The sequence below is a fragment of the Rattus norvegicus genome, chromosome 15 (assembly GCF_036323735.1).
Source record: "Rattus norvegicus strain BN/NHsdMcwi chromosome 15, GRCr8, whole genome shotgun sequence".
NCBI lineage: Eukaryota > Metazoa > Chordata > Mammalia > Rodentia > Muridae > Rattus > Rattus norvegicus.
The window spans coordinates 3,805,136-3,832,255 of NC_086033.1; the positions used below are offsets into that span (position 1 = coordinate 3,805,136).

Below are 27,120 nucleotides of genomic sequence, written 5' to 3' on the forward strand. Positions count from 1 at the left end.
GGTTAAGGGTACAGCTAAATTGTAGAGTGTTTGCCTAGCATGCATAGGCCCTGGGTTCAATCCCCAGTACTGGGGAAAATTTTTAAAGAAAAAGTGTGTGTGTGTATTTGTATGTGTATACATACACACACACATCTCCTATGTTTTTCCTCCTTCTGTATGTATTCTTGGAGGAGTAAAGGGTTGGACAAAATAGCAGGAATAGTCCTTTGGGAAGGAGATTTATTTTCTAAAAATGCTCAGTCTTCGGCTTTCTTTTCTCTTCTCAGGAACTTCGAGGAGTGTCCAACAGTTTCTGGCTATGTGTGACAGGGATGAAACTCCCCAAGGGGTCAAGTACACAGGAAGGACTTTGAACTACCGAAGTCTACCTCATCGTTCCAGAACTGATGCTTCCTGGGGACCAGGGACAGAAACCAACCAGCACATTGGGGCCAGAGTCTTAACTGCGCCAGCATGCAAGCCTCAGCTAACCTACACTGCCACACTACCAGAAAGACACCAGGGCCTTCAGGTTCCTCATGCTCAGTCCTGGGGCAATCTTTTCCACTTACCCTCCCATCCTTCTGCTGTTCACCCAGGGTCCCCACCATCCAGCAGTCTTCATGTACTCCATAGGTCATCTTGGAATTCGGGTTCTGTTCTGGGGTCCCGAACACCTGGTCCTCGACGAATAGACGTGCCCCCAGATGATGACGGGAGACAGAGCCAATACCCCTCTCAGTATAGACACAGGAGTGCAGGGGAGGAGAGAGTTAGGTTTGCTCTGTCAAACACTGCGGGCACAGAGCAGAGCAGGGTGAGACTGCTACAGCACAGCAGGTGGTAAGAGCTACCCCAACCTGCCCTGGGGCCACACCTCCTCTAGAACCTGTATGGTGGCACAGTGGTACCTTGAGTCCTGCCAGTTATGCCATTCTTGTCTCAGCGTCGACTTGGTCATTTCCCGCCAGGCATTGCGCCTGCAATCCCCGAGGTCCGCAGTTGAAGGTAGAGGCTGCACAGTCGCATTTCCAGGCCAGGAACTCTGGGTAAAAAGAGACCATGGGTCTTTCTCTTTTTTCCGTTTCTTTCTTTTTAAAAAAAGAACAGAACCACGACAACAAAAAAGATGTTGATTTTTTTTCCTAAAGGTGTTTGCTTCTTTGGGATGGAATATTTGAAATTCCAGCTTTAGCGCTGGGGATGTAGCTCAGTTGGTAGAGGGTTTTCTTAACACGCAAATCACCGGGGTTCTATCCTAGCAGTGTGTGAAACCGCATGGTGGTGCACACCTGTCACCCTGGCACTTGGGAGGTGGGGGTAGGAGGATCAGAGGTTCAGATTCATCCTTGGCTACATAGCAAGTTCTAGGCTTGTCTGGGCTACTTTATTTCTGGTTTCTTTTAGCCCCCATCTCCATCAGAGCCCTCAACTCCTGGCCCTACTATATTCCCAACTTATACTCCTTGTTTATCCACCTGTCCATATTACCTAACTCCCTTCCCCATCTCCTGTCAGTAGTCAGGATTCTGATCATGTTCTTAAGGGAAGCTCAGCTGCCCAGGTGTGGCCTGTCAGCCTTCCTCGTGACTCAGACCATAGGCCTGGAGTGGGGAGCTGCCAATAGACTATTTGCCCTTCTGAACAGGTGGCGTTGGGCACACTAACACTCCCTCCTGTCCTCAGCAGCAGAGCCATTACTGCCACTTGCTCAGTCACCCTTAAACTCTCAAGAGTCAGCTAAACTATTTTAGGGCAGAGCATACTGTTTTTGTAAAGTATTTTTCATTAATAAATCTGTAAGATAGTTGTATTTAACCTCTTGTCCTTCACTTGTGTATGTTTTTGCTCATTCCTTCTGGGCTGGGGAAGCCTCGGAATTTATATGAAATGGCTTTGACCAAGTGAAAGTGAATAGCCAAAGAGGAGTTTAAAAATATGGAGTCCACATGTCCTTATGTAAACCTTTCCCTTTTGCTATGGGTACAAGTGTGTTAACTGTCCCTCTGTTAACTGCCTGGGACACTCAGTGCCTTACACACTCCACTCCCAGCACAGTACCAGTCTTGGTGCCTTTCCTCTCTGCATTACAGGTGTGCGATGTGCCCTGCTCCCTTCCTATGGCCCCATTCCCCTTCCTTTCCCCTTAAGAGTTAGAACATCTCTGTGATGATGAGATCTAGCTTCACCCATGACCCAAAAGTCGATTTCCTTTAAAAAGTATTTTGTAGTGGCTGGAGCCATTCAAAGGTTAAGAGAACAGGCTGTTCATTCATTGTACATGGGTTCAGTTTTCAACACCACATTTGGTAGGTCTCGTTCCAAGGAATATAACTCTCTCTTCTGCCCTCCATGCAGACTGAACACATGTGGTGCACATTCATGCAGGCAAAACATATATACATACAAAAGAAAATAATTTTGTAGGTTCCCTTTGCAACGAATGTCTATTGGGTTTTCCCTCCTTATTTACTCCAGATCTTGGTCTCACTGATGAACAGAAAGAGACAACGGATGCTGAGAATGTTGTTCTGCTGCCTTCCTAATCATTGTAGACAGATTCTGAGCATGTATGTTATTGATAGGATACAGAGGACTTTCTTGTTTCATCCTATTTGGATGCTGTAACAGACACATGGGCCTTAGATATATTGGCCCCTGAACCTTTCAACACCATTCGTGTCATACATACTCCTCTAACCTTTTATAAGAATTGCAGTGGCTGCATATATATGAGACAGACGCATGAAGGCCAGAGTACATTGTAGCAGTCAGCTCTCTTTTTCTACCGTGTGTGCCCTGTGGTTCCATAATTGGGTTTGGTGCCTTTACAGCCTGAGCCATCTTAGAGTAACCGATAGTTATTGATGGAACAATCTCTTCTTGTTTCTTGGCCTTATGGACGCTAGCCGACCTGGATATGTAAGTTGCCCACACCCAAATTCTGTGTATATACAGATAAGGAACTAACTTCAGTTTTCTACCTACTTAGTGTCCGCTTTCCAACTTTTCTATTACATTTAACTTACTTACTTACTTACTTACTTACTCAACGTTTTAGCAGAGGTCAGACTTGAAGGAATCTATTCCTTCTTTCCATTGACTCCTTCCACCAAGTGGATTCATCCCAAGGAATTTAGGTCACCCACCTTGGCTGCAAGCACCTTTATCCATTGGACCATCTCTCTAACTTCAAATGTATTTGCCCAATGAATTAAGAAAGCCCATAGCCTTTCCAGGTGAATCTTAACAGGTTTCTGAATATCTCTTGATGTCATTCCCTACTTCCCTTGACTCCTTTTGGTTCTTAAATCATGGTGCTTAGACTTTGTCAGCTGAATTTATGTGCCTTTGGACTCTTCCAAACCCAAACCAAGGGTTGGAATTCTATGCAACCCTCTATGCCCCCCTCCCGTTTGTTGAGACAGTCTCACTTTGTTGCCCTGAGTGGCTACCTCTGCCTCCTGAGGTCTGGCAGTAAAGGACAAATTCCATTTTAAATGATAATAGCACTCTTCCTTTTTTTTTTAAAGTTTATTTATTTATTATATATGAGCATACTATAGCTGTTTTCAGACACACCAGAAGAGGGCACCAGATCTCATTACAGATGGTTGTGAGCCACCATGTGGTTGCTGGGATTTGAACTCAGGACCTCTGGAAGGGCAGACAGTGCTCTTAACCACTGAGCCATCTCTCGCACCAATAATGCTACTCTTTACATTTTCCAATGCTTCTTTCATTTTTGTCCCTACTCAGATTTTGTAGATAAATTGTCATATATTTGTCTAATAGTGGGAAATTCTGAGGTCACATTACATCTCTTCATTTCCCTGGGCTCCAAAGAGGCCAGAAAAATGTTCTTTTTACCTTGCACTCATCAACAGTCCCTAAGTCTAGTCTGCACCCTTCTCTTTACTGGCTTGTCTTTCTGCATGTCAGGAATTTTCACCTGGTCCCTTGGACTGCTCCCGTTTCTGTAGTAGCTTCGGTAATTTTGCTCAAGTCCCTGGAGCCTGTCCCGCCCCCGCCCCCGCACGCGCGGTGCATGACGGTCTTAGCCCCTCTGAAGGGAAAGAGGGTCCGCCATGTTCCCCGGCGGCGCCGCCGCTCGGCTCTGGTAGCCGCCGCCCCCGCCCCCAACCCCGCCCGGCCCGGCACCTAGCCGAGCCCCGGGCCCAGCATGGCCGCCCCGGAGCCGGCCCGGGCCGCGCCGCCCCCTCCCCCGCCCCCGCCGCCCCCCCTCGGGGCCGACCGCGTCGTCAAAGGTGAGAGGTACCCGAAGCCCTGGGGGCCTGGCGTGAGGCGCGGTGTGAAGGCGGGCGGGAGTCCGTCCCCTCCGGAGCCGGCCCGGCGGGGCGGGCGAGTGACTGGCTGCCTCCCTTGGGGAGTGGCCCCTGGGCGGGTCCCCGCTGGGCCGGGCCCAGGCGTTGGCTGCTCGGCCGTCTCCCGCTCGCCCTGCAGGCCCGGGCGGGGGTTCTGTGCGGGGTGTCGCTAACGCGGGGTTAGGGCGGTCCGCCGCAGCGAGCCCCTTTCTTTCCTGCATTGCCTGTTACCGGCGCAGTGCCCGTGTTGAGCTTCCGGCTCATCGACAGCTGCACTCCGGCTGGCCGGGGCGCACCGTGGGGCCCCGGATTCCCTTAGCTTCACGCCGGCGGACTCGTCCGGGTTCTGGCCCACGCCTGCTCCCGGGTGACAGCGCCTTGCGAGCGCCAACAGCAGGGTGTTTGCGCTCGGTCCTCAGGTGCCACCCGGCGCGGAAATTGGGGAAAACCATATGGGACTGGACAAGAGTGAAGGATCCAGGCGTGACTTAGGAACCCAGACGTAGCTGCAGGGCAGTATTGCAGAGAGGACAACTCCTCCCCCCCCCCCCCCAGAAAAGTCGCATGTATAGGAAGTGGTAGTTATTTTAAAAACCGTCAGCACGTAACAGAAAGGGTTTTACGTATCGTCTCTAAACACGCGTTATACTCTTTAGAAAAAAAGTGAAATTCTTCTGTGCCAAGGAGGGAGGAGATAATGGACGTTTGTGTACAGATAAACAGATTTATTTAAGATAAATTGAGAGGCAGTTGAGAGTTCTTTAAAAGTCCAAGCTCTCAAAGAGAGCTACCACATCTACTACACTAATACTGTGGATATTAGTAAGAACTGAAATTATTTTTCTTTAAAGTTATTTTAATTTTCAAATACAGTGTCAAGTACAGACTGGCACATTGTTTAAATACTGTTAGTTTTGTTTTGAACTGTGACTGTGGTTTGCCATTAAAATATTTAAAACAAGAAACCCTTTTCTCGAGCGTGTGTGTGTGTGTGTGTGTGTGTGTGTGTGTGTGTGTGTGTGTGTTTCGTGGTAGTTTTCCCGAGATACTCTGTGTCCTGGAACGGAACCTGTAGACCAGGTTGGCCTGAAACTTAGAGGAGATTTGCCTGCCTCTGCCACTTGAGAGCTCAGATTAAAGGTGTGCACCACCACTCACTGCCCACCTATGTGTTTTCTGTTTTCAGTCTGCACTTTTTGGTTCTTAAAGCATGACCAAATATATTCAAACCTAGGCTTATGTGGTTGGGTTAGGCGTTAGAATGAACTAAAGAGTTTTTGAGCTTCTTTTTCTGGGATTTTTTTTTTTTTCTTTTGCCTTAAGAAAGAGACAAAATCAGTCGCTGATCCTATCAATACCTGTAGTTTTGTAGGTGGGGGTTGAAACAGGCAATGGCCTCCTCTTTATTTTCTTAACTGTATTTCCTGTATGCTTATTTCTCTGGATACTTCTCATCAGAATAATAGCTGAGGGAACTAGTCACAGTCCTGAATCATGTATTTATGTTGTCCTTATGTGAATCTTGTTCCTTGTCATTTATGTGGCAGTCTTTTTCCCATAGTGCTTTAATGAAGGAAAAATGAGTTTCCAAGCATAAGGCAGATATTCCTTAGGGGTGAGTTGTAAGTCTAATACATGTCCATTTACAGTTTATTGTTTTGAAATGAAAACCATTTTCTTAGGAGGAAAGGAGCTTGTTTGGGAAATTTCAGTTATAAAGCTTATGGCTAATGCCTGCTGTATTTTATTTGTATCTTCTTCATGGTGACAACTTTCATTTCCATGTGGAATGTCTTAGAAATCCTGATACTGCAGTGGCACATGCCTTTAATCCCACCACTCTGGAGGCAGAGGCAGAGGCAGAGGCAGAAAGATTGCTGTTAATTTTGAGGCCAGTCTGGTCCACACAGCAAGTTTCAGGGTAGCCAGAGCTATATAATGCACCCTGTCTAAAAAGATACACATAAACAGTAACACATAAATAAATCTCAGATTTCATAAGTTCAGGATATTTTTCTAGCTTTACATATACACTACTTCCTCAGATTGTTGGGAAATTGCTAGTAGTATTGAGCGCAAGTAGTCTATTCCTCTTTGGAACTTTTCCTTGTCTTTAGTAAATTTTAGGCCCAACGCTTCTAAAGATCTTTATTTTATCGACTTTTTTTAAATATTGGTTTTATTTTATGTGTGTGGATGTTTTGCCTGCATGTTGCATATGTGTACCACATGTGTATAGTGCCATATGAGGCCTGAAGAGGGTATTATATCCTGTGTAATTGAAATTACAGAAGGCTCTTAGCCATATGGGCATTGGAAACCCAACTCAGAGCCTCTAGAAGAGCGGGCAGTAAAGGTTCTTACCTGCTCTTAACTCCTAGTCACACTCAGGAAATACGGATGTGTGAGAGATTTTAATACTATAGGTGTTTCATTTATAAATGTGATGAGCCTGTTACTAAAAATTTAGTAGCAACTCTCTTTCATAGTCATGGATAATTAGATTTCTAGGTTAGTTCTGTTTAGTTCTGAACCTGGTTGTCCAGCTACTGCCTCAGCTCAAACTGTTCATTAGAGATTTAATGGAGAGGTTGTCTGTTGGCCCTGTGTACTGCTCTTACAGAGGGAGGACCAGAGTTCCATTCTCAGCATCTGCATCCAACAGCCCACAGCTGTCTCACTAAGTCTGGCTTCAGAAGATCTGATGCTCTCTCCTGTGCTCTGTGGGCTGCTGCATTCACCTTCATATGCTCCCACACAGACATGTATGCGTATACATAATTAAAGATTAAAAATGAATCATTAAAACATTAACCCGATATGGTTAGTCACAATGGCAGACTCATAATTCCAAGACTTAGGAGGCAGAGGAGGATTATTAGTTCAAGATCAGCCTGTCTCACATAGTGAGACTATGTCTCAAAAATCCTCAAACAAAACAAAATAAAATGTTCCTGAAGCTTTTGTTACTTTTTTTGTGTGTGTGGGGTCTATATTTCAATTAAGAAAGTGGAGACAAACATCTTGGTGAGACGCTCAGTGGGTGATTCGTGCTGCCAAGCTGACTTAACCTTGATTGATTCCTGGGACCCACTTGGTAGAAGCAAAGCACAAGTTCCTCTGGAAAGTTGTCCTCTGCGCTTCACATGCAAATAAACTCATTATTCACAGTAAGTAAGTGGAGCAAGTTTAATAGAATGTAGGCCTAACAGAAAGGAAAACAGTTGTCTGTGTACCTCATTGCCACATCAGGAAAATGGTCCTGACTTAGGAGTGTACCTCCCTTCCTCTCCCAACACATTTACTTATTAGCCTCATTTTCCCAGGTACTTTTCCTCCCTAAGTCTTAATGCATGTTTTGCTACATAAACTTAAAATTCAGTTTTGTAAAGCTCTCTGTTACTATAGTGTGGAATTCACCATCCCATAGAAAATAGTGTTTAGATTATATCCATTTTAGCACCCACATTTTTTTCCTTAAGTTTTTAAAGAAAAATATTGTACTTTCAATGTTTGGGGTGTGTGTGGCAGAAATGCCAAGGCATTCCTGTGGGTGTCAGTTTTCTTATTCTACCTTATGGGTCCTAGCAGTTCAATCAAGTTATATCAGGCTTGATGGCAAGTGTCTGTACCTACTGAAGTATTTCACACAGCCCCCCCCCCTTTTTTTTTTTTTGAGACAGGGTCATATGTAGCCAAGATGTTGGCCTCAAAGTCAGTTATTTAGCCGAGGGTGGCCTTGAATTTATCACCAGGCTTCACTTCACCAAGTACAAGAGTGCACACATATATTACCATGCCTAGCAACAATTTTCCTTTATACTCAGCATTACCCTCCAATTTTCTAGTTTTTATTAATCATAAATTACCACATTTTCAGATTGAACCAAAATGCTGAAAAAATATATTTTGTTTTAGACTGATTTTTTTTTTTTAAATGGCCAGGCATATTCATTTAGCTTATAAATCAGAGTTCATGTGCCACTCTTATTTCTAATACCTTAGTTTTATTAAAATTGTTTAATTTTTCATCACAGATTTGCAAATGATTCATAATATTCATATACATGCTGATTTCAGAGTTGCTCACAGATATTTTTATTTCATGTTTTTTTTTTGGTTCTTTTTTTCGGAGCTGGGGACCGAACCCAGGGCCTTGCGCTTCCTAGGCAAGCACTCTACCACTGAGCTAAATCCCCAGCCCCTTATTTCATGTTTTAAAAGCAGTTTGAATGTTAGTTTCATTTACAAAGTATCTTATAGGCTTATATATAAAGATAACTCCTTAAAATGAATTTCCTTTTTACCCCTGTTAAAATTTTAACCATACTAAGATAAGTTTTTAGTACCGTGTGTTCTAGAGAAAGCAAAGGAACAGAGACTACAACATGTGAGTTTAAAAGAAAAGAGAAAGGGCTATGGTAGCAAGTTACCTTAGAAAGAAAATGTCAAGAAGGAAATACAGCTGCTCAGGAGAGAGCTGAAAGCCAGAGTTATTGAATGATTAAGCAAAATTGTAAGGGGAAATTTGTTGAAAAGAACTGTGAAGTTTTAAATGAGGTATGTTTTAGTGTCAATCATATGACTTCATTTCATCATAAAAATGTTAATTTATATTCAGAGGTAAAATGGTTGAACTGATTGTCTTTGTACATAAAATTTATTTTAGGATATGAAAGTTATAAAATAGTAATAGGACAATGGTGGAGCAGGCCTTTGACCTCAACATTTGGGAGGCAGAGGCAGACCATCCTGGTCTACAGAGTGAGTTCCAGGGTAGCCATGACAACACAGAGAAACTCTGTCTCAAAAAAAAAAAAAAAAAAAAAAAAAAAAAAAACAAAGCCAAAAAAACCCCCAAAAAACAAAACCCACAAATAAACAGAAAAAGTTATAAAATAGTAACTATTTTTTTTTCTTTTCTTTTTTTCAGAGCTGGGGACTGAACCCAGGGCCTTGTGCTTGCTAGGCAAGCGCTCTACCACTGAACTAAATCCCCAACCCCTAAAATAGTAACTATTAAATTCCTGCTGTATGTTTCTTAACCTTGTGGGGTAGAAGACAGTGGGGGTAGAAATAAAGTCTTGATCCTTAGGAAACTAAGTACTCATGAAAAGTTAACAGATTTCATTGAATATGAATGTGGTTGTGATTGTGGTTATTGCAGAAGTAGGAAGTTGTCTCAGTTCAAAGGATGTAGTAATGTCTGGTCTGGCAGGGCTCTCTTTTTAAAGACGGGTTCACTATGTGGCCTTCAATGACCAGGTTAGCCTTGAACCCAAATCGTCTGCCTGCCTTTGCCTCCCTAGTGCTAGGATTAAAAGTGAGTGCTACCACACCCTTTTTTAAAGTGGGAGATAGATATATATTACTAAGAGCTTTTTTTAAGGGAAAAGAAGCCTTGAAGAATGGATAGAATTGAAATAAGAAGGTAGGGTTCTTTACATGTGCAACATTTATTGGGTACATGCTTCGTACCAGGGATTTTAGTAGGAATTGGAGTGTGTAACTTATTTGGTATTATGCTTGCCTAGCATGCAGGAAGCCCTGAGTTAATCTGTAGTACCACATAAACCAGATGTAATGATACATCTTAGTATTTAGGAAATTGAATCAGAAGTATCAGAAGTGCAAGGATATCTTGTTTGAAGTCAGCCTATGATACATGAGACTGTTTTAAAATAGAAGATAAGTTACAGTCTTAACTAATACATGAGACTTTAAAAATAAAAGGTAAGTAGAATACAATCTTAACATGGGAAGTATGGTGGTGACACTGAATAAAAACGAGGTAGAAACAAAGTGCTATTAGAGTGATAAGAGAAATGACAATCTCAATTTAAAAAGAAAGTGTCACTGAGAATAATGTTTAAAGGTACCCCTTGAAAGATGAGTACAATTGGAATAGAGAAACAGAAAGGTACGTAGTTTGAAATGGTAGTTAGTATATAAGGTGCTTGGCAAGGAGTGGCAGATGAAGTTGAAAAGGGACCTTTTGTGTTCCAAGTTAAGAAGCTGAAGTTGTGGCTTGCTCTAGCAGGTTAGCCTGTGGATGATTAAGACTGAAAGCCATAGATAGAATTAGACTTTCTGGCTTTGAAAACCAGCTGTGCCACTGAATAAATAAAACTCAGGTAGACAAGTTCTTAACATTCTCAGTCTTAGTGTCCTCATGAAAGCTAGAGTTAATACAGTCTTTTTGATAGAGTTTGTGGGATATTACTGAGAATAATGCATATAAAGTGTGTAGCATAGTGCCTAGCCAGGCATGTGGCTGTTTTTGATTATTTTAAAGTAGAATAGTGATCCATTACTATTTTGAAAGCTAACTGATGAAATTTTATTAAACAAAATTAATTATTAAAGGAGGCAGAAGCTTTACTTTGGTTTAGTTATTTAGAGTAGTTCAAGAGAGGGATGGCCAAAACATCAATTAAGGGAAAGGAAAAAAATGTGTCTGATTATGCTTAATAATAGTAGGAGGTAAGCACATATTGGATACATGATGGGGATGGGAGTGAAACAGATCAACAGCACTGTCTGAGGGATAGTAAGACTAAATTTGCTTTAAGGAGATTCAATTGATCAGTTAGTGGAAGTACAGATTGGAATTACTTGTAAAAGATTGAAAATGGTCAGTCTTGGAAAGACTTCATTGGAAAAGACCTTAAGATTTAGCATTCTAAAAAATACCTCACTCAGTGAAGTGCCTGTGAGGTAAAAACATGTCTGTATAAGCCTGGTGGCCCAAGTTTGAGTCCAGAACCCATGGTGAAAGGAGAGAACTGGTTTTTCCTTTTATTCAGTATGAAACTATTTCCAGTCATATAGTGTACACATTCAATCCCGGCATTTAGGGGAGACACAGGAATGCTATTAAGTTCTGTCTCAGTCTGAACTAAATAGGAGAGACTAAACAAGGAAAACTTAAACAAAAATAAAACTACCTAAAATTTTGAGCCTGGAAATTAGCTGTGCTTTGTTTTATTGAAGATGAATAGTAGAATTCAAGTTTTCTAATAGAAATTAGATGATAAGAATTGAAGTAATGTTGACACAGTGCAGTTAAAAGGAAATTCAGTAATGAAGATGTTAAAAAAAAACTGCAAGAATTTGAATATCAATCAAAAAGACTTGGAATCATTGTAGAAGCAACTCAATTATCTTGCAAAGAAACTGAGTTCCTTTCCCTGCTCCCACATCTGATGGCTTAACACCAACTCCAGTTTTGGTGATTGTGAAGCCCTCTTCTGGCCTCCAAGGGCATCTGCTATACACATGTGGTACACTATACATACTCAGGATCACACTTACTTGTATAAAATAAAAATATGGCTAGAGAGAGGGCTCGGTGTTTAAGAACACTTGTTATTTGTTGCTTTTGGAGAAGACTCAGCTCCCAGCACCAACCTTGTGGTTAACAACCATTTATAACTCCAGTTCCAGGAATCTTGATACCCTTTTCTGACCTCCATTGGCACCAGGCATGTATACAGCACACATACATACATGAAGGTAAAACACTCCTATATCTATAATCTAAAAAATAAACTTAGAGATATAAAAATAATAAACCTTTTAAAAAACCTAAAATCCAGAAAGGTTAAAAAATCCACAATTTTTTTAAATTAATCTGAGTGATGGGCATTCGTGATACCATAACAAAAATAGCAATAAAGAAAATAAAATTTGAGGATGGATGCTTATTATTTAATAACCACAATTTTTATTTCTTGAATCTTTCCTTAGGTTACTTAGGATCTATGGCTGGCTACTCCATAGATCTATATTAGACTGGTAAAAAGTCTATGGTTTGGTTTGATTTGGTTTGGTTTATGGTTTTTGAGATAGATTTCTTTTCTTTTCTTTTCTTTTCTTTTCTTTTCTTTTCTTTTCTTTTTTTTTTTTTTGAGACAGACTCTTACTGTGCTCAGACTAGCCGTGAATTCTTGGTCCTCCTAAGTGCTGGCATGACAGGTATACAGCTGAGGAGCCTTTGGATGACCCCTTAGAGCAAATGAAGTTTGTCATTGTGTTAGTATAAAGACGTGATACTGGAGATCATTTAGACCTAGTTTGAACCATGGCTCTGCATTTTAAGAAGATAATTAACATCTGAGTCTATTACCTCATTGATGAAATGGAGATGGTATCTGTATGAGCACACAAGACATCTCTGAAGATTACATGAGACTGTATGTTAGCAAGTATTTACAGACTAAATCATAAATACATTGTCATTGCTACATAAATTGATCTTAAGATTTGTAAGTATTTTAGAAACTATTACATAGTAATAATTGAATAAACTATATTATATATCATTTGATATATAGAGAAGAAAGACTTAGCCCCTTTACATTCAAGGTACTCATAAGCTGATAAGGAAGACAGGCATGGGGCTGGAGAGATGGCTTGGTGGTTAAGAGCTCTGGCTGCTTTTGCGGAGGTCCTGAGTTCAATTCTCAGGAACCACATGATGGCTCACAACTATCTGTAATGGGATCTGATGCCCTCTTCTGGTGTGGCTGAAAACAGCTATAATGTATTCATAAATAAAATTAATAAATCTTAAAAAAAAAAGGAAGTCAGGCATTTAACGATGTATTTGGTACGTGCTATAACGTAAGTATGCATCATGTCCTATGTTATTTGGTCCAGAAATAAAGAATACTGTTAATGTAGGCTGGGAATATCATAAAAGTTTCCAAGAGTAAAACATTAAATGATATTTAAAGACAAGGGGTAACTGGGTGTGACCGTTCATTCATGAAGTCCTGTTATCCTAGGGTGTGGGAGGGCTAAGGGGATTGTGGAAGTTCAAGTTCAGCATGGTTATAGTGAGTTCCAGATGAGTCTGAGCTGCAGTGTGAGTGAGACCTTATCTCAACTTCCTAACATAAGGTGAGGTTATATATCCACAACAATATGACATGCAACGTAAATCAGCCCAATTGATCCATCCACATCCATTCATCTGTATATCCATCTGTCATCTATTGAACACATTGTCACTATGTAGCTTGGCTGGCTTGAATCTTGCTATGTAGACCAGACTGCCTCAAACTCATAGAAATCTACCTACCTCTGCCTCCTGAGCACTGCTCTCTATACTGCCATGCAGAGTTTTAAATAAGAAAGCTAGTGTCCACAACAGAATATGTTCAGAATATAAGGTAGTGGTAAAAGATGAGGGTGTGTGTATTTGGTCGTGAGGGACCTTTATACTGTATTAAAAGAAGCTGTGGTTAAGAGAACTTCCTGCTCTTACAGAGGACCTGGATTTAGTTTCCAGCACCTACATGGTAGCTCATAACTGGGTGTGACGGTTCATTCATGAAGTCCTATTATCCTAGGGTATGGGAGGGCATCCTCCCACAAAGAATACTTTCATAACTCTAATTCCAGGTGATTGGATGCCCTGTTCTGACTTCTGAGGACACCAGGCACACATGTATACACAGACAGACGAACACTCGTACATATAAAATAAGTTTAAATTAAAAAATAATTTGAAAAGTAAAGCCAATCTGAAATACAGTCTTGATGTTTGAGTTTTAGGAAGAGTATTCTGTAGGTTTGGGCAAGCAGCTCAGTAAGTAGAATGCTCCAGGACCTGAATTCTGCCTCCAGAACCCAAATAAAAAGAGCTGGTTGTGGCAGTACCTGCTAGTAAATCCAGTACTGGGGAGGTTGAGACAAGCAGGCCTTCAGATCTCTCCTGTCTGTCAGCATAACGTAGCCTACTTGGTGGGTCCCAAGCCACTGAAAGATCCCATCTCAAAAAAAAAAGCACGACAGCCAGGTTTGTCCTCCGGCCTAGACACATGCTCACAAAGAATACTTGTCATGGGCAAGATGGGAAAGATTGTAGTAGTGGGCATGAGGAGGGGAGGAAGTCTTTATTCGATGTCTCTGGCGACTAAAGAGACCTGTTTTCCATGTAGGGTGAGGAAGAAGTCATGTCTGCGATAATTTGCAGATTAATTTGATAACTGTTTTGGTGATGGTTTGGATGGAAAAACATTGCCTTTACAAAATCTATAGGCTATAACGTTGGCTAGTTTATAGTTTATAGTTTAATGTGGATCTGGAGTACAAGGATGGGATCTGAACCGAAGCTTTCTATTTAGAAGTCTGCAAAATATAGGTGCTAGTGCATATTTGTGATCTTAGCAGCACTTAGGAGCCTAAAGCACTAGAATTTCAAGTTGATGGCTAGCATGGACTATTTATATACTAGAAGCTATCATGTTGAGTAAGATTACTAATTCAGAGTAGTATGAGAGGAGCCTCAAAGACAGGACCCATAAGACCACCACTGACATTTAAGGTTCAAGAGAAAAAAGTGGGTTGGGACTGTAGCTTAATTGATAAAATGCTTGCTTAGCACTCACTCACAAAGTCATGCTAGGTCTCCAGCACTGTATAAACCAGGTCTATGATTGCAACATTGGAAGGTGGAGGCTAGAGCATCAGGAGTTCAGTGTCACCCTTGGCCAACCTGGGCTATATTAAACAGATAAGTAAAAGTTGAATATGCTGGCATACATCTTTAATTGTACCACTCTGGAGGCAGAGGCAGGTGAATCTCTGAACTTGAGGCCAGCCCGGTCTATGCAAGTTTCAGGTCAACTAGAGCTATATGCAGGGTGATACTGTTGTATAAAAAAGGAAGAGGCCAGGGTACGTATTGTAGAGCCAGGTATGTTGAGGTGAGAAGGTTTCCTTGGCAGGCCCATGCTGAGGTATCCCTTTCCCCTGAGCCATGCAACAGGTTTAGTATAGAATAGAGTTTATTTAGGACATGAGTTGGGAAGGGAGTGGAGACAGACAGAAAAGACTAGAAGCTGGCCAGGAACATGTGAAAAGAGAGGGGGAGATGGAAGGGGAGAAAGGGTCAGAGAAAGAAGGGGCAGAGAAAGAAGGGGCAGAGAGTAAGAGAGAGGAGGGGGCAAACAGCCACCTTTATAGTAAACCAGGCCTACCTGGCTGTTGCCTAACAACTGTGGGGCAGAGCCTAGAAGGGATGCCAACAGAAACCCTATCACACACACAACAGAATGGGAAGAAGTCCATGAGTTAAACCAGTGAGACACTGAGTTAGAAAGTAAGATGCAAAGCCAGGTAAGTTCTTTTGAGAACCCAAGGAGAGAGAATTAATTACAAGGTAGCGAATAGTGTAGAAGCCAGATAATGAGAAATTTGGGTTGCCTGGAAGTGCCAGGGACTAGCTAAATTGGAGACTATGAATGTGTAGCATTACTGGGCAATTTTGATAATTTTATACTTGCCATAAAAATTTACAAGCTAAGTTTTTGAGAATTGGGATTTTTGCCTGCCATGTAATGTGGAGAGACAGAAGGACAAAATGTCTAGAATGCTTCAAAAGTGGATGAGTGGAGTAGCCTCATTGTAAGAATTAAAGGTAACCAAGAAGGAGTTGATAAGAAAGGACTCTGCAAGTTCTTTTTAAAAGAAAGAATTTCTTTTTATTTATTTGTGTGATTGTTGTGCTCAAACTCACACTATGCATGTGTGCAGAGGTCAGAAGAAGAAATCATATCTGGAGCTGGTGTCACAGGTAAGCCACCTGACATAGGTGCTAGGAAACGGACTCCAAACTCCAGTTTCATTTTGTAGTGGTCCTCCTGGAATCCGGGGCCTCGATAGATGCTCACTGAGTCAATAGAAGTTCAGATCTTCAGGTTCTTAATACAGACTCAAACTCCAGACAACGAAAAGGGAGCAAAACCAGAACATAGAGGGATGTGGTCATTTAGGGACTGCAGTTCAGAAGGTGGAGCAAGTCAGAGTGCTCAAACAATCAGGGAATGTTCAAACTTTCTGGTTCTTCAGTTTTAGGTAGGTCATACATTTGGATATTGACAGTGAAGGAATTTAGAAGGGATAGGAAGTTAGGATGACAGAAAACAATTTAAATTTAGTAGATGGCAGAGACATGACTCAACTAGTTAGAAGATAATATCTCAAAGGAAGACTTTGTTTTGGTCTTCAGTGCAGTGACAATGTTGAAAATCATAATGGAGGGGGAAAAGTTTGAGTTATAGACCATGGAAAAGCAAGCAAGATCCACTTTGAAGATTTGGTATTTTCCTTTAGGAGAAGCAAGAATTAATTAAGCTAGAGAGATAAGTATTATGTGAAGAGATAGTTTGTCTATGTAATGGGAGAATGTACTTTTGTGTCTGTTATCTTAATTTATAAAAGTAGTTCTAGAGTCCTCAATAAAACTGTTTGGAAGAGAACACTAAAAATATCATGAGGAAAAGGACAGAGGTAATTCAGAAGCATAGAAGTATAGTGAGTGTTGGATATTTGTCAATAAGACATGGTAATAGTAGGAAGCATAGATTGGGTTGACTGATCACAGGAGAAAAGTTGTTCATTTAGCACAGGCTACCTGTGCTTTAGAATTGGAGGCCTCAAAGAGCTAAGATTTTGCAGGTCTTACTTAGAAAGAGGAGCAATATTAATTTCCAAGATTCTTTGTTTATTTCGCATATTGATGACACAGTAAGATTCCTTGTTCTTTCATCCCTGATCAATCTACATCTTCAGTTTAATTTTTAGAATATTTTAATATTTTGTTTTGAGCTTTTTAATATATTTTAAATTTTTTAAAAAATGTATTTTCATTGGTGTTCTGCCTCCACATATATCTGTATGAGGGTGTCAGATCCCCGGGAACTGGAATTATAGACAGTTGTGACTTGCCATGTGGGTGCTTGGATTTGAGCTTCAATCATTTGGAAGAGCAGCCAATGTTCTTAACTGCTGAGCCACCTCTCCAGCTCCCCTCCATCCATATATATTATATGGATGATCTGGAGCTTCACTAGTATTGTGCTCCCAGAAGCCCTCCTGCCTCTGCCTCCCGAGTGCTAGGATTAAAGGCTTTGTTCTGCTTTTTGTTGTTTTTTAAATTACATTAAATTTATTTACTTTACAACCCAACATCAGCCCTTCCTCTCCTCCTAGTACCCCTTATGTAATACTCCCTCACTCCCCTAAGAAGGGGAAGCCCTCCTCTGAGTGTCAACCCTTTCCCACCTCCCATCCCGCCCTGAACATCCAGTTGCTGCGGACTAGGCACATACTGAGACCAGACAAGGCTGTCTGTTTGGGGGTGTGAGGTCTACAGGTAGACATGGAGGCAGCAGGCTCAGGGATAGCCCTTGCTCCAGTTGTTTGGGGGACCTGCATGAAGACCAAGCTGCTCATCTGTTATACATGTGCTTAGGTCCAGCCTGTGCTTGTTCTATGGTTGGTGACTCGGTCATTGGGAGCTTCCAAGGGTCCAGTTTAGTTGACTTTGTTGGTTTTCCTGTAGATTCTGTCCTCTTTGGGTCCTTTAGTCTTTTCCTCAACTCCTCAAGCCCCATCTACTCTTTGGATGTGAGTCTCTGCATCTCTTTCCATTGGCTGTTGGATGGGACCTCTCAGAGGACAGTTATGCTAGGTTCCTGTATGCAAACATTTCATTATACAAGCATTTCAGTATGCAAGAGTTTCATTAATAGTGTCGAGTTGGTTCTTGCCGGTGGAATGGGTCTCAATTTGGGGCAGTCATTGTTGGGGCTGTCCCTCAGACTCTGCTCTTTTTCTCTGCATACCTTGTAGGCAAGACACATTTTGGGTCAGATGGTTTGTGGGTAGGTTACTGTCTTTATCCTTTCACTGGGAATCCTGCCTGGATACAGGAAGTGGCCACTTCAAGATCCATATCCCCCACTGCTAGGAATCTTAGCTGTTCTGTTTTGTTTTTAAGACAGGGTTTTGCTACACAGTTCTGATTAGCCTGGAACTATGTTGAATAAATATGGTCTCGAATTCATGACAACTCTCCTGCGTTAGCCTCCCAATATCTAGGATTACAGCCATCTCAGCTAAGGCTATTAACTATTTTTACATTTTATTTATAGGTGTATGTAAGTACATGTGCATAGAGTGCATGTAGATGTGTGAGTGTAGCCAGACCACCTCAAGTTTCATTCTTCCTTTTTAGCTGTAGCCTAGTTCTTAGTTTTTTTTTATAACATGTATATATTTTGTGTGTACATGCTTGCATGCACATGCCATTGTGAGTATGTGGGTGGGTAGTCATGTGGAACTCTGGGATCAAACTCAGGTAATCAGGCTATTTGTTTGTTTGTTTGTTTGTTTATGTTTTTAAACCACTGAGCCGTCTCTCCCCCTTGCCTTTTGAGACAGGGTGTCTTACTGGAATCTGATGTTTAGAGTAGGCTTTGCTGGCAGCTCCAGGGATCTACCACTTGTCTTTGCTTCTCTAGCACCGAGGTTACAGGTGACTGCCACTATACCAGGCTTTTTATAATTAATTCTAGAACTTAGAGGCAGAGACAGGAGGATCACCTCAGTCTGGTAGCCAATCTAGTTTACATATGGAATTATAGACCAGCCAGGCTACCTACCTAGAGATGGATGAAGACGCATCTCAAAAAATTGGTGTGCGATGGTGGTTGTGGTGGAGGAGATGACAGACAAGAAAACCAAAAGAAGGACTAACACTGTCTTATGTTCCATCTGTAAATACCATTGTTTTCTTCTTACTGGACTTTCAAAATTTACATTTCAAATGTTATCCCCTTTCCCAGCTTCTTGTCCACAAATCCCCTATCCCATCCTCCCTCCCCCTTCTATGAGGGTGTTATAAATAATATTTAATTGTGCAGTTGTGATTACTTGTGGAAATCATAAATACATACTTCAGGAATGGAAAGAGTTATAATGTATTAAGTATATGTGGGCAGTAAAATAAGTTAAATTGTATAGGTAAGCATTTGACTTTGATTTTATCTACATCCCTAAAAGATCATATTAAAATTGATCAGAAGACATTGTTTTATATTTGTATTAAGAACATGGAAGATGGGGCTGGAGAGATGGCTCAGCGGTTAAGAGCACTGACTGCTCTTCCAGAGGTCCTGAGTTCAAATCCCAGCAACCACATGGTGGCTCACAACCATCTGTGATGAGATCTTCTGGTGATGATGCCCTCTTCTGGTGTGTCTGTGGATGGCTGTAGTGTACTCAAAAATAAAATCTTTAAAAAAAAAAAAAGAACATGGAAGATGGACTGGCAAAAGATATCAGCAGGTAGAGAGGCACTTGCTGCCCTGGCGACCTGAGTTTGATCCTGGAACCCATGTTTAGATGGAAGTAAAATAAACCAAAAATTGGCCTCTGACCTCCACATACATTTTGTGGCACATGCACTCACACACATCATATAGACTAGTGGTTCTCAACCTTCCTATTACTGTGACCCATATTACAATTTGTCATGATGTAGTGATTCCCCAACCATAAAATTATCTTCATTACTGTTTCATAACTGGGATTTGCTACTGTTAATGAATCATAATGTAAATACCTTGTGTTTTCCAGTGGTCTTAGGTGACACTGTTATAGAGGAGAAATATGGATATAGTCACATAAACACATGCTATAATAACTATTTTAGAAATAACATGGAAGATTATCTTACTTGCATTTTATTTCTTATTCAGATATATATATGTATATATAAAATAGGTTTATATATATAATAATAGGTTTCGTTTGGTTGGTTTTTTTTCGAGACAGGGTTTCTTTGTATAGATCTGGTTGTCTTAGAACTAAACTAGCTTTGTAGACCAGGCTAACCTTAAACTCACAGAGTTTAAGCCTCTGCACCGCCACTGCCTGGCATAAAATATATTTTATAGTTGAGCATCTATTATAATCAAAGGGTTCTGACTGAAAATGTTTTGTAGTAAAGAAAAAACTTGAGTTATCTTGATTTTTTTTTCTCCAAATAACTCAATTCTCTAACCATTTTCAACAAAGAACATGCTGTTATATGTAGCTTGTTATCCTCCCGCCTCCACCCCCCCTAGTGTTAGGGATTAAACCTAAGGAACGCCTTGCATTTGTGAGGCGGGTACTCTGCCACTGAACTGTAGTCCAGATCTTACAGAGTCCAGCTAGCTAGTTTCCTTCATTATATTTGCTTATACATGTGTGTGTGTTATATTTATGTTTTGAGGCAACTCTCAGTTGCCTAGGCTGAACCCAGGTTTGCTAGGTTGTAGACCTCTATAGCTTGACAGAAGGAACTGTAGAAGGTGGACTCAGGGGAACACCAATAATTTCAACACCTAGGAGGCAGAGGCAAGTGAATTTTTTATGAGTTCATGACCAACCTGGTGTACATAATGAGTTCTAGGAAAGCCAGGACTACGTACTGAGACTTTATTTTTAATTGGTTATTTTATTTATTTATATTTCAGATGTTATCCCCCTTCTAGGTTTCCCCTCTGAAAACCACCTATCCCATTCCTCCTCCTCCCTGCTTCTATCAGGCTCCTCCCCCACCCACCCACTCACTCCTACCTCAACACCCTAGAACAAGACTCTTAAGAAATACTTTTTTTATTTTCGTGTGTGTGTGTGTGTGTGTGTGTGTGTGTGTGTGTGTGTGTGTATTGGGGGTTGGGGAATACACGAGTGGGCGCTCACACACAAGAACACTTTTAACATGTAGGATGACTGGGTTTCATCTCAAAATTACAAAAAGTAATTTGGTTATTCCTTTAGAAAAATTTTGTTTAAATTAACACTTGTATCCATTAAATGAAGAAGAAGAAAAAACCTTGCTGGTGCTTTTCAAATCTATTTTTAAAAAATTTATTCAGTTTTATTTATCAAAATCCAATTATTAGTTTCTGTGTTAATATATTGTTCCCTATTTTATGTTCTTTAAAAAAAAAATGCAGCCGTTCCTTTTCCCCCAACTCACCGGTTGACATCTGAAGAAGTGTTTGATATGGATGGGATACCCAGGGTTGATGTTCTGAAGAACCATCTGGTAAAAGAAGGTCGGGTAGATGAAGAAATTGCACTAAGAATTATCAATGAGGGTGCTGCCATACTTAGGCGGGAGAAAACCATGATAGAAGTAGAAGCTCCAATTACAGGTAAGCTTGCTTTTGGTTTGGATATTATTACACCAGTGTTTGGTTGATTGGAGAGAAAGCTGTGTCCCTTTCAATCACAGAGTTACTGATTAATACTATATGGACATTATCTTGATTTTACAAATTTCTGTATTTACACAAAACTAGTCTAATATGTTTTTATGAAGGCTTCATCAGTTGTATTGGCCATATTTGAGTTTGACTCAACACCTTCCTTTGCTCTTAATTACCCGTGCCAAATGGTATTAGATACCTATGGTGATCATTTGATGGTCATTGAAAAATACTGAGTTAAAGTGGGGTTTATTGCCAGCATTATAATCTTGTTATCCTTAGCTTCTAAAAGAGGAGATTTATAAATTTAGAGGAAAAATCTATTACTGTCACAAACCTCGTTACTTCTGTTACATCTTGCTTTAGATCTTGAGCATATGAGTGTTTGGTTAGATATTCTCCCTACGATGGTTCTTCACAGGCCACTCTTCAGATAGCATCTGTACTGTCTCATGTTACAGCACTTAGAGTTTACGTAATATTTGTTAATTTAGAGACTTTTTTTCATATCTAATAATCTTCTTGTTTCAGTGTGTGGTGACATCCATGGCCAATTTTTTGATCTGATGAAACTTTTTGAAGTAGGAGGATCACCTGCTAATACACGATACCTTTTTCTTGGTGATTATGTGGACAGAGGTTATTTTAGTATAGAGGTAATAATCATATACTGTCATTTGATTTGCTGTTGTTAATATAGATTATTTCTATTAATTCCTAGTACAGTAAGTTTCTAAAAATACTTGTATTGGGTTCTTTTTAATACTTCTGTATATTCTGAAATATGTAGGAAAAGCCATTACTCATTCCTTTGTCAGACCGTCCAACAGTTTTATTTGTGTTATTTCTTATAGTTATAATTGTTTCTTTCCCAGTGGAAATGAGCAGACCGAGATCTTTATTTTCTTGTTATCTCATGGCTTATGCGCTAACGATGGTTATTTCTTTCTTTGCCTTCCTTGCCACTAAGGGCATTAAACCGTGAGAAACATGATATTCTCTTTAAGTTTTAAATGAAGTACCTTATGATTTTTTTGTTGCTTAAACCCTAAGATCTATCTCATTGTGATGGTATTAAGACCTAATAATATCTGAAACTTAATTTTTTTAAACTTAAGAGGCATTAAAATGACCTATTGTTTGTCACTTAATTCAGGGATTCTTTTTGTTCCTTTCCTTTTTAATTGTATGAAGTATGAAAAATATGGAATGGCCGGTATTTTCTAACATGTATCTCTTCTGTTTTAAATGAAAAATGGGACCATATGAAGACATTTGCCTCTGTCTGGTCATCACGTAATGTCTATACACCGTAATGTCTATACACTGTAATGTCTATACACCGTAATGTCTATACACCGTAATGTCTTTACAACTGGTAAATACAAATCTAAAGCTGTTTAATAGCGTCCGTGTCTTCCACTGAGTGACAAGCAATAACTTGTTACACACTTAGAAGTTCTAAGTCTTTTTTTTCCCCTCATTACAAAGATACCTTATTGGGACATTGTAGTCCTACATTTCTGTGTATTTACCCTATTATTTCTGTAGGACAGATTTTTAAGTACACTTGCTTAGTCAAATCTCTGTCAGTATATAATTTATGTTACACATGTAATATATTCCAGTTTAAGCATTAGCAGATACTGGTTAGTTTAGTCTTCACAGCAGTGTGGTGAGGGAAGTACTGCTGTTTATCCTTCAGTGCACAAGGAACCCAAGGGTTGAGTCAAGCAGTCTGACCTATGCTTCTGCTTTTATCCTATGTCCTAAATGGGTACTGAGGCCTTCCTATCTAGCAAACCTCCGTTCCGCTTAGTGTTACCTGTATCCACTTGTAAAGATTTTTTAGTGTACTCTACTTCTCAGTAAGGACTTTGGGGATGTGTCCATTCCTTCCCTTTGGAATATTATTATCCTAGTTTGTTGTTATTCCCAGTCATAATTTTATTATTAAACCCTTTAATCTTTTCTGAATTACCTCATGGTTTTAAGAACAATTAGAAAATGGTCCTACCTAACAAAGAATTTAGTGTAATGACGAAATCAGAAGGTAAAACTTAGTTGTTATTAAGCACATTGGTGTAGATGTACTCATTTAAAATTATTTTGTAGGGGTTGGGGATTTAGCTCAGTGGTAGAGCGCTTGCCAAGTAAGCGCTAGGCCCTGGGTTCGGTTCTCAGCTCCGAAAAGAAAAAGAAAAATTGTAGCTCAATTAATAGTAGTTTTACTATTACAAAAAAGTTAAAATATAAAAAACAAGTACAGTTTAGTTTTAGTAGATATTAGTTTTATTACTTTTTAAAAAAAAATAAGACTAAGGTCTAAGTAGTTAACGCCTGTCAATGGACTTGGTTAGTAATTTTTCTTTTCGTATTATGTAAACATTTATTTCTACATGAAATAGCACTATTTTCCTTAAAATAATGTTAGTCTTTTTATATTAAATCTAGAGAAATCTATGTATACAAAATGCTGTCCATTTCATTGTCTTTAAATTATAAAAGTTGAATTTTCTTGAAATTGAATTATATCAGTGGTTCTCAACCTTCTTTTTTTTTTTTTTTTTTTTTTTTTTTTTTTGGTTCTTTTTTCCGGAGCTGGGGACCGAACCCAGGACCTTGTGCTTCCTAGGCAAGCGCTCTACCACTGAGCTAAATCCCCAACCCCCGGTTCTCAACCTTTTTAATGTTGTGACCCTTTAATACAGTTCTTCATGTTGTTATGGCTCCCAAAATAAAATTAATTTTATTGCTGCTTTGTATCTATATTTTGCTACTGTTATAAATCATAATGTAAAGATCTGTGATTTCTGATGGTCTTAGGCTACCCCCGTGAAAGGGTCATTTGATCCCCAAAGCAACATGACCCTCAGGTTGAGAACCTCTGGATTAGATTAGAAATATTAGAAATACCTGCCGTATGTAAGGAATCATCTGCAGACAGCAAAGCAGACGTGAGACACGGCCTTTGTGTTTAAGATGAAGGATGAGAAGAGCAAGCCTGTCTATCCGTAGGAGCTTTGTGACGGGGATAGGTTACTTTGTTACTGTTTTAGTTTCTCTAGATAAAAAGAGAGATAATAATGATAATTGCTTTTTGGCCTTTTGGCTAAGATAAAGTGGGAATGCTAGTAAATACTTCAGTTTGAGGAATAAAAGAAACATTTTTTGTTAGTGAAAAGTTATAAGGCAGTCTACTGCTGACATATGTAGTTACTCTGTAGATATGAGCTGCTATTATTACTTTTTGCATTATTATCTTTACTAATGTACTTAAGGAAAAAAGCCCTTTTGCTAAGCTATATTAAGTGAACTGTAAATGTAAAGTAACTAAGTAGATTAATTTATTGATTCAGCAAGTATTCATTACTCTTCTGTTTGCTAGATAACTTTTCTAGAAGAGTCAGAAGTCTATTTCATGAAGCTTATGTTTATTAAGGAATAAAGAGTAATAATAAAGAGTAATAGAATTTGTAAGGATAACATAGTTAAAGATAAAAAGCAAAGATTGGCTTAGTTAAATATAAAGGAAGTTCACTGGAAACTCTTTTCTCTTTTTTTCAGTGTGTCTTGTATTTATGGGTCTTGAAGATTCTATACCCAAGCACATTATTCCTTCTGAGAGGCAACCATGAATGCAGACACCTCACTGAGTATTTTACCTTTAAGCAGGAATGTAAGTACTTTTAGGGGAAATATTTCCAGTTCCTTGGTTTTCCTTTGGGATGACATGGGTAGTAAGAAATATGAAGACTTTACAGTACAACACTTAAAAACATATTCCATGACCACCAATGTATACTTTTGAGAAAAAAATTGTTAAGATTTTTCAAGTCTATTTTGTATTAAATTTTATAGATGTAGCTATGAGTAGATCGGGTTTTTGTTTTTTTTTTTTTTTTAAAGTGATGTGATAATTTGTAAAGCAAGTATAGTTTTAATGTTAATGGTTTCTAGTAGAGAAAACCAAGACCAAAGGGGTGGTGGTAATATAATTTTTCCATAACAGATTTAAAAAAATACTTAGTTTTACTTTTCACATATGAGTATTTTTGCCTGAATGTATATGTACCACATGTGTATGTGGAGGTCAGAGGATCCCCTGGAACATGAGTCGCAGATAGTTTTGAGCTATAATGTGGATGCTTGGAATTGAACTCTGGTTCTCTGCAAGAACAGTCAGTGCTGTTAATCTCTGAGCTGTTTCTCCAGTCCTCCATTGCAGTCACCCATTATCAACTAATGACTAACTGATGACTGCTGCCACTCTAGTGTTTTCTGTGTCTCCTTGCTTTGGCTTCAGTAGCCAGTTTAGAAAATTTTCCTATAACAGTTGAAACCAGCTATTCAAAGCTCACTAAAAAAGAAAAAAAAAGTATAGAGTATTATGAAGAGAATAAGAAAAATGCTGCATTGGTGTATAAAGAAGAACTGTAGGGTTGGGGATTTAGCTCAGTGGTAGAGTGCTTGCCTAGGAAGCGCAAGGCCCTGGGTTCGGTCCCCAGCTCCGGGGGGAAAAAAAAAAAAAAAAAAAAGAACAAAAAAAAAAAAAAAAGAAGAACTGGGGGGCTGGGGATTTAGCTCAGTGGTAGAGCGCTTACCTAGGAAGCGCAAGGCCCTGGGTTCGGTCCCCAGCTCCGAAAAAAAGAACCAAAAAAAAAAAAAAAAAAAGAAGAAGAAGAACTGGGCTTGTGAGATGGCTCAGCAGATAAAGACACTTGCCACCAAGCCTGATAATCCGAGTTTGATAGTTCAAACCCATGTTGAAGAAAGAGAGAATTGAATCTTGAAAATTGTTCTTTGACAAGAACACATGATATGTGTGACAATATGTATATGCACATACATATACAACTAAATAAATGTAAAAACAAATTTAAAATAGCTAAGGATTTTCCATTGCTAATATTTTTCTCTTTCTAGGTAAAATTAAGTATTCAGAAAGGGTCTATGAAGCTTGTATGGAGGCTTTTGACAGCTTGCCCCTTGCTGCACTTCTAAACCAACAATTTCTTTGTGTTCATGGTGGACTTTCACCAGAGATACACACACTGGATGATATTAGGAGAGTGAGTATAACCAGCTTCTGAAGTTGTTCCTGTTAATGATATTTTTGATTAGAGAGTCTTTAAATTCATCAAATTTATTCTCACTTATAAGATTCGATTACGATAAAAATTTATATGCTAGTTAATAGACTGCTTCAAGGAACTAGATCCTGATCATTTAGAACAGTGTAGTACAGACTGTACTCAAAGTTGGGACTACTTTCCTATGTGCATTTTGTCTGTACTTGATAAGTTATTTCTTTATGTCTTTTACTTCACAGTTAGATAGATTTAAAGAGCCACCTGCATTTGGACCAATGTGTGACTTGCTGTGGTCTGATCCTTCTGAAGACTTTGGAAATGAAAAATCACAAGAACATTTTAGTCATAATACGGTTCGAGGATGTTCTTATTTTTATAAGTAAGGAAAAGCATCCAAGATTAATCACATTTTGTTATATAACAAGTTTATAGTTTTCATATGAAAAGAAGTGCTTTACTTAATTTACTCTTTTCCCCTACAGCTATCCAGCAGTGTGTGAATTTTTGCAAAACAATAATTTGTTATCGATTATTAGAGCTCATGAAGCTCAAGATGCAGGGTAAGAATTCTGTTTCCCTAGCCCAAAATTACACGTAAATACAAATCAAACTTGGTACTCATGATTGATGCTTTACGATGCATATTAAGCTATTTGTTTTGCA

General features: G+C 39.6%; 2 protein-coding genes and 1 long non-coding RNA gene across 38 annotated transcripts in view; 2 read left to right on the top strand and 1 right to left on the bottom strand.

The window, feature by feature from the left end:
• Usp54 (ubiquitin specific peptidase 54) overlaps nucleotides 1-1,800 on the top strand; it is a 100,923-nt gene extending 99,123 nt beyond the window's left edge. For all 28 annotated transcript variants that reach the window (XM_063274518.1, XM_063274535.1, XM_063274515.1 and 25 more), the window contains one exon: nucleotides 270-1,800. In XM_063274518.1, coding sequence (XP_063130588.1) covers nucleotides 270-829 — 560 coding nt within the window. In that variant the 3' untranslated portion in view covers nucleotides 830-1,800. The remainder of the gene's footprint in view (nucleotides 1-269) is intronic.
• Nucleotides 345-20,731, bottom strand: LOC103693236 (uncharacterized). Of its 2 annotated transcripts, XR_005493819.2 has the most exons (3): nucleotides 4,262-20,731; nucleotides 894-1,027; nucleotides 345-776 (listed from the first exon to the last, which is right to left on the bottom strand). It is a non-coding gene; the product is annotated as an uncharacterized LOC103693236 (long non-coding RNA). The 2 variants fall into 2 exon arrangements; XR_005493820.2 differs by having other exon boundaries at nucleotides 345-1,027.
• Nucleotides 4,047-27,120, top strand: part of Ppp3cb (protein phosphatase 3 catalytic subunit beta) — a 45,023-nt gene continuing 21,949 nt past the window's right edge. For 7 of the 8 annotated variants that reach the window (XM_039092985.1, XM_039092989.1, XM_039092986.1 and 4 more), the window contains exons 1-7: nucleotides 4,047-4,250; nucleotides 21,110-21,310; nucleotides 21,896-22,020; nucleotides 24,932-25,043; nucleotides 26,291-26,436; nucleotides 26,697-26,836; nucleotides 26,940-27,017. In XM_039092985.1, coding sequence (XP_038948913.1) covers nucleotides 4,166-4,250; nucleotides 21,110-21,310; nucleotides 21,896-22,020; nucleotides 24,932-25,043; nucleotides 26,291-26,436; nucleotides 26,697-26,836; nucleotides 26,940-27,017 — 887 coding nt within the window. In that variant the 5' untranslated portion in view covers nucleotides 4,047-4,165. 8 annotated transcript variants of the gene reach the window in all.